Source organism: Terrapene carolina, unplaced genomic scaffold, assembly GCF_002925995.2.
Source record: "Terrapene carolina triunguis isolate 2854851 unplaced genomic scaffold, T_m_triunguis-2.0 Scaffold119, whole genome shotgun sequence".
In the NCBI taxonomy this organism is placed as follows: domain Eukaryota; kingdom Metazoa; phylum Chordata; order Testudines; family Emydidae; genus Terrapene; species Terrapene triunguis.
The window spans coordinates 1,038,299-1,045,833 of record NW_020664470.1 but is presented as its reverse complement, the minus strand read 5'-3'; the positions used below and the strand labels follow the sequence as shown (position 1 = coordinate 1,045,833).

The following is a 7,535-nucleotide window of genomic DNA, read 5'->3' as shown; positions in this document are numbered from 1 at the left end:
ATTGAAAAACAACATTAATTCCCAAGCAAGCTCCTCAGCCAGCTCTTTAAAAACACTTGGATGCAAGTTATTTGCATCTGCTGATTTTAAAATGTCTAACTTTAGTTGATTCTGTTTAACATAATCCATTATATTTGTGGTATGGAGTATTATCATCACAATGTGAGACTATACCATATTTCTCCCAAATATAGAACAGAAATATATACTATATTGATAATTCTACCATTGCTATCTAGTAATTGGACCTATACCATTATCAGAATTCTTTTTGTTCCTAATATATTTTAAAAATCTTTTCTTCTTTTTGTCCTTAACTGCGTGGGCTATAGACGTCTCCTTGTGTCCCTTTGCTTCCCTTATCAATTTTCTGCAAATCCTGACTTCTGATTTAGATTCATTACTGTCAACTTCCCCTTTCCTCCAATTGTTTTCTATCTAATTATTTATTTATTTATTTTTACAACTTCCCCCCTAATCCAGATGTTTTTGTTTTATATTCTGCACAACCTTCCTCCTTGATTGTAGCTTTTTGGGCATCTAATAGGGCATTTGTAAAATGATTCCCAATTATCATTCACATTTTTGTAATTAAAGTCTTCCTCCCAGCTGATTTGGCTCACAATTGTTTTCAGCTTTGTGAAACAGGCCCTATTAAGCACAGAGTATATATATTACTGGTCTGGACTTCATTGTACTTACACATTATAAATGTGATCAAGTCATGATCACATGTACCTAAGCTAACACTAATCCTTAGTTCTGTGATCAGTTTCTCTTTATCTGGTAGGACAAGGTCTAATCTAGAATTACCCTATTTTAGACACAACAATTTTGAGTTAGGAAATTGTCCTCTATATTATTTAGAAATTCCAAAGATATTTTAGTAATCTCTGAATGAGACCTCCATCACATGTCATTCAGGTTGATGTTCCCCACATGATTGTGCCATAGCATCACATTAGGAGCTCGTGTTAACCCTTAGATCCTTTTCACATTCACCACTTCCAAGCACTCACATTCCCTAGATGGCTTTCAAAGTCTCCATCAAGATATTTGTATGAGTAGTAAAACCTCCATCAACACAAAAAAGGCGCAAAATTTTAACTCAATTATAGCTGAAATGGGAATTTTGTGCCTTAATATTTTATATGCTCCCTTTCTTTTTGTTTACTCCAAGTCCTTTTCCTTTGCAGGCAGCACCAAATATATGGAAGGAGATGATCAATAGAACTACCGTGAGCGAGTTCCTTCTTCTGGGATTCTCTGACATCCGAGAGCAACAGATTTTATATTCCATGGTGTTCCTACTCATTTATCTAGCAGCTGTGATAGGGAACCTTCTTATCATTGCAGTTGTAGCCCTCGATTGCCACCTTCGCACCCCCATGTATTTCTTCCTATTCAACCTATCCTTCCTAGACCTCTGCTACATCTCCGTCACCATCCCCAAGATGTTTGCCAACTCCCTAACCAACACCAGGTCCATTTCCTTCTTTGGATGTGTCACCCAAGTCTTTCTGGTTATTTCACTTGCAGCCACAGAATGTGCCTTTCTCTCCGTGATGGCATATGATCGCTACACTGCTATCTGTTTTCCTCTGCATTACAGGATGATCATGAGCAGGGGTACCTGTGCCCAGATGGCAGCTGGTTCCTGGGTCAGTGGATTCCTATATTCAGTGCTTCACACAGGCAACACCTTTAGGTTGCCCTTCTGCCATTCCAATGTTGTTGGCCAATTCTTCTGTGATATCCCTCAGTTGCTCAAGCTGTCCTGCTCTGACACATACTCCAACAAGGTTGTGGTGGTCCTCTTTGGGGTGTGCTTAGCACTGGGCTGTTTTGTGTTTATCATCGTGTCCTACATTCAGATTTTTTCCACCGTGCTGAAGATCCCATCCATGCAGGGAAGGCGTAAAGCCTTCTCCACCTGCCTGCCACACCTTGTGGTCATTGGCTTATTCTTTGGCACTGGCAGCTTTGTGTATATGAGGCAAACCTCAATGTCTTCTTCCTATTGGGACCTGTTGGCATCTGTGCTCTATGCCGTGCTGCCACCATTATTGAATCCAATCATTTATAGCTTGAGGAACAAGGAGATAAGAGAGGCTCTGGGTAGGGTGATAGCCAGGAAATGTTTTTCCAAAGAGTGGAATGTCCATTTTTAGATTGACTTGACCGGAATCTTGGGAAACCCTTATTCATGTGAGTGACACCATTGACTTTGGTGGAGTTTCTCCTGCTTTACACATGTGTGAGTAGATAGACAATCTGCCCTGTGGTAGACTTAGGAAGGGATTTTCAAAGTCATCGAACGGAGTTGGCCATTGTCAATGCTCCTTCCCCACTCTGAACTTTAGGGTACAGATGTGGGGCCTGCATGAAAACTTCTAAGCTTAACTACCAGCTTAGATCTGGTCCTCTGCCACCACTCCCAATGTGCTAATTCCCTTCCCTGGGTAGCCTTGAGAGACTCTTCAACAATTCCCTGGTGAGTACAGATCCAAACCCCTTGGATCTTAAAACAAGGAAAAATTAACCATTCCCCCTCCTTTCTCCCACCAACTCCTGGTGGATCGAAATCCAACCCCCTTGGATCTAAAAACAAGGAAAAATCAATCAGATTCTTAAAAAGAAGGCTTTTAATTAAAGAAAAAGGTAAAAATCATCTCTGTAAAATCAGGATGGAAAATAACTTTACAGGGTAATCAAACTTAAAGAGCCCAGAGGAACCCCCTCTAGCCTTAGGTTCAAAGTTACAGCAAACAGAGGTAAACACCCTAGTAAAAGGTACATTTACAAGTTGAGAAAACAAAGATAAAACTAACACGCCTTGCCTGGCTGTTTACTTACAAGTTTGAAATATGAGAGACCTGTTCAGAAAGATGTGGAAAGCCTGGATTGATATCTGGTCCCTCTTAGTCCCAAGAGCAAACAACCCCCAAAAGAAAGAGCACAAACAAAAGCCTTCCCCCTACCAAGATTTGAAAGTATCTTGTCCCCTTATTGGTCCTTTGGGTCAGGTGTCAGCCAGCTTATATGAGCTTCTTAACCCTTTACAGGTAAAAGGATTTTGGAGTCTCTGGCCAGGAGGGATTTTATAGTATTGTACACAGGAGGGCTGTTACCTTTCCCTTTATAGTTATGACAACCATCTATTGAAATTCCAATATTGATCCTAACTACTTCAGATGTAGACTTGGATACCAACTTCTGCTAAGCTTGGGTTGTGCATGGCTGTGGGGGGAGAGGGGTGGGTGTTTGGGCAATCTCTTGCTGGCAAAAAATAAGATCATTTTAAAAGGCTGGTGAACTTTTGTGAGTTTTCTCTTGGGGCCTTTGCCCTTGAGGGTATGTCCACACTGCAGCTAGGAGTGAGCCTTCCAGCCCACCTAGACAGACTTGTGCTAGCTGTGCTCAAGTTAGCATGCTAAAGCAGCAGTGGAGACTTTGCAGCTCAAGCAGCAGCTAAGGCCACATCTACACTACCCACCGGATCGGCTCTAAGGCTCTCAAGCATTGCTCAGGTTGCCAGCTTGAGTCTCTGCAATGCACACACTCCTAGTCTTAATGTGCTAGCTCAAATGAAGCTAGTGTGAGTCTGTCTACACAAGCTGGGCAGGTTATGCCCACCTGCAATGTAGACATGCTCAAGATACCCCAGCTATTAATGTGTGTATCTCAGAAAGAAAGCAGCATCTTTGTGGAAACAGTGTTCTGTTTTCCCAGCCCTACTCCCCTTTCTTTCTGACCCAATGTTGCCCTGCTCCATCTGGTTTCCTTATGTTCCTTGTTGGGTGTCAAGGCTTGGAGGTCCAGATGATGGAATGAGGGCAGAGGAAAAGAAAGTGATGGACCTTCTATACCTCAAACATTTACTCTGAGATTTTCAAAACCTCCCAAATAGTAGAGCTGCTTGGAATTTTAGGTCAAAAATGATCTGTTGTCCAAAATTAATATTTTTGCAGAAGATTTCAATTTTAATCCAAATTTTCTGTTATTTATGAAAAACAAACAAACAAACAAACAAACAAAAACACACTCAGAAACTGAAAATAATAAAAAAAAATGCTTGGGATATTAAATATGATCAGTTTTTGAAAAAAATATTTGTTTTACTTGAAATGGAAACATCTAAGTGAATGCAGTTTCAAAACCTAAATATTTTATACTAAAATAAATTTGTGGAAGCCCAAGTATTTTGGGACAACATGATTTTTCAGTACTAATTTTAATATTTTAGTTAACGGTTTAATTTTTTGATCAAAGTTTTCATTTTTCAGTAATGACTTTTCATTTTTAAAGCATTTTTGTGTTTTAAAAATTATTATTTTTAACCAACCCTTCAAAGATGTCAGTGAAAACAGGTAAAAATGAAGGCTGTCAAGCAATTAAAAAAAATAATCATGATTAATCATGTGATTAAAAAAATAATCATGATTAATCATGCAATTAATCACACTGTTAAACAATAACAGAATACCGATTATTTAAATATTTTTGGATGTTTTCTACCTTTCAAATATATTGATTTCAATTACAACATAGAACACAAAGTGTACAGTGCTCACTTTATATTTAATTTTGATTACAAAATTTGTGCTGTAAAAAAAAAGAAATAGTATTTTTCAGTTCACCTCATAAAAGTACTGTAGTGCAATCACTTTATCATAAAAGTTAAACTTACAAATTTAGAATTATGTACAAAAATAACTACATTCAAAAATAAAACAATGTAAAACTTTAGACCCTACAAGTCCACTCAGTCCTACTTCTTGTTCAGCCAGTCTCTCAGACAAACAAGTTTGTTTTCATTTTCAGGAGATAATGCTGCCCACTTCTTGTTTACAATGTCACCTGAAAGTGAGAACAGGTGTTCGCATGGCACTGTTGTAGCCAGTGTTGCAAGATATTTATGTGCTAAATGCACTAAAGGTTCATATGTCCCTTCATCTTCAACCACCGTTCCAGAGGACATCGTCCATGCTGATGACGGGTTCTGCTCGATAAGTATCCAAAGCAGTGCAGACCAATGCATGTTCACTTTCATCATCTGAGTCAGATGCCACCACCGGAAAATTGATTTTTTTTGATGGTTTGGGTTCCATAGTTTCTGCAGCAGAATTCTGAAAGCATGCTCCACACATTGTCTCTCTCAGATTTTGGAAGGCACTTCAGATTCTTAAACCTTGGATTGAGTGCTGTAACTATCTTTAGAAATCTTACGTTGTTACCCTGTTTGCTTTTTGTCAAATCTGCTGTGAAACTGTTCTTAAAATGGACAACATGTGTTGGGTAATCATCTGAGATTGCTATAATATTAATTAACACATTATTTTTTTAACAAGCATCATCAGCATGGAAGCATGGCCTCTGGAATGGTAGCCGAAGCATGAAGGGACATTCGAATATTTAGCATATCTGGCACGTAAATACCTTGGATGCTGGCTACAAAAGTGCTATGCAAATGCCTATTCTCACTTTCTGGTGACATTGTGACAAAGAAGCCAGCAGCATGTAAACAAACTTGTTTGTCTTAGCGATTGGCTGAATAAGAAGTAGGATTGAGTGGACTTTTAGGCTGTAAAGTTTTACATTGTTTTGTTTTTGAGTGCAGTTATGTAACAAAATAAAATCTACATTTGTAAGTTGCACTTTCACGATAAAGAGATTGCATTATGGTACTTGTCTGAGGTGAATTGAAAAATATTATTTCTTTTGTTTATCATTTTTACATTGCAAATATTTGTAAAAAAAAAAAATATAAAGTGAGCACTCTATACTTTGTATTCTGGGTTGTAATTGAAATAAATATATTTCAAAATGTAGAAAAACATCCAAAATATTTAATAAATGTCAATTGTTATTCTATTGTTTAACAAGTATCAGGGGGTAGCCGTGTTAGTCTGTATCTACAAAAATAACAAGGAGTCTGGTGGCACCTTAAAGACTAACAGATTTATTTGGTCATAACCTTTCGTGGGTAAAAACCTCACTTCTTCGGATGCATAGAGTGAAAGTTACAGATGCAGGCATTATATATTGACACATGGAGAGCAGGGAGTTACTTCGCAAGTGGAGAACCAGTGTTGACAGGGCCAATTCAATCAGGGTGGATGTAGTCCACTCCCAATAATAGATGAGGAGGTGTCAATGCCAGGAGAGGAAAAGCTGCTTCTGTAATGAGCCAGCCACTCCCAGTCCCTATTCAAGCCCAGATTAATGGTGTTAAATTTGCAAATGAATTTTAGTTCTGCTGTTTCTCTTTGAAGTCTGTTTATGAAGTTTTTTTGTTCAATGATAGTGACTTTTAAATCTGTAATAGAATGACCAGGGAGATTGAAGTGTTCACTTACTGGCTTATGTATGTTACCATTCCTGATGTCCGATTTGTGTCCATTTATTCTTTTGCGGAGGGACTGTCCGGTTTGGCCAATGTACATGGCAGAGGGGCATTGCTGGCATATAATGGCATATATAACATTAGTGGATGTGCAGGTGAATGAGCCCTTGATGGTGTGGCTGATGTGGTTGGGTCCTCTGATGGTGTCGCCAGAGTAGATATGGGGACAGAGTAGGCAACGAGGTTTGCTACAGGGATTGGCTCCTGGGTTGGTGTTTCTGTGGTGTGGTGTGTAGTTGCTGGTGAGTATTTGCTTCAGGTTGGGGGGTTGTCTGAAAGCGAGGACTGGCCTGCCTCCCAAGGTCTGTCAGAGTGAAGGATCATTTTCCAGGATAGGTTGTAGATCGTGGATAATGCGCTGGAGAGGTTTTCGCTGGGGGCGGTATGTGGTGGCCAGTGGTGTTCTGTTATTGTCCTTGTTGGGCCTGTCCCGTAGTAGGTGATTTCTGGGTACCCGTCTTGCTCTGTCAATCTGTTTCCTCACTTCCCCAGGTGGGTATTGTAGTTTTACGAATGCTTGATAAAGATCTTGTAGGTGTTTGTCTCTGTCTGAGGGGTTGGAGCAAATTCGGTTGTATCTTAGGGCTTGGCCGTAGACAATGGATCATGTGATGTGTCTTGGATGGAAGCTGGAGGCATGTGGGTACGTATAGCGGTCAGTAGGTTTCCGGTATAGTGTGGTGTTTATGTGACCATCACTTATTTGCACTGTAGTGTCCAGGAAGTGGATCTCTTGTGTGGACTGGTCCAGGCTGAGGTTGATGGTGGGGTGGAAATTGTTGAAGTCCAGGTAGAATTCTTCAAGGGCCTCCTTTCCGTGGGTCCATATGATGAAGATGTCATCAATGTAGCACAAGTAGAGGAGGGGCACTAGGGGACGAGAGCTGGGGAAGCGTTGTTCTAAGTCAGCCATAAAAATGTTGGCATACTGTGGGGCCATGTGGGTACCCATAACAGTGCCACTGACTTGAAGGTATAAGTTGTCCCCAAATCTGAAGTGGTTGTGGTTGAGGACAAAGTCACAAAGCTCAGCCACCAGGCGTGCTGTGGCCTCATCAGGGATACTGTTCCTGACAACTAGTAGTCCATCCTCATGTGGAATATTGGTGTAAAGTGCATCTACATCCAT

The 7,535-nt window shown here is 40.0% G+C and overlaps 1 protein-coding gene across 1 annotated transcript; it reads left to right on the top strand.

Moving 5' to 3' along the window:
* The first annotated feature begins 1,220 nt into the window (after positions 1 to 1,220).
* Positions 1,221 to 4,250, top strand: LOC112119282 (olfactory receptor 14A16-like). Its single transcript, XM_024217884.2, has 3 exons — positions 1,221 to 2,123; positions 3,932 to 3,999; positions 4,247 to 4,250. The coding sequence occupies exons 1-3, from the start codon at positions 1,221 to 1,223 to the stop codon at positions 4,248 to 4,250; spliced, it is 975 nt and encodes a 324-aa protein (XP_024073652.2).
* The last annotated feature ends 3,285 nt before the right edge of the window (positions 4,251 to 7,535 follow it).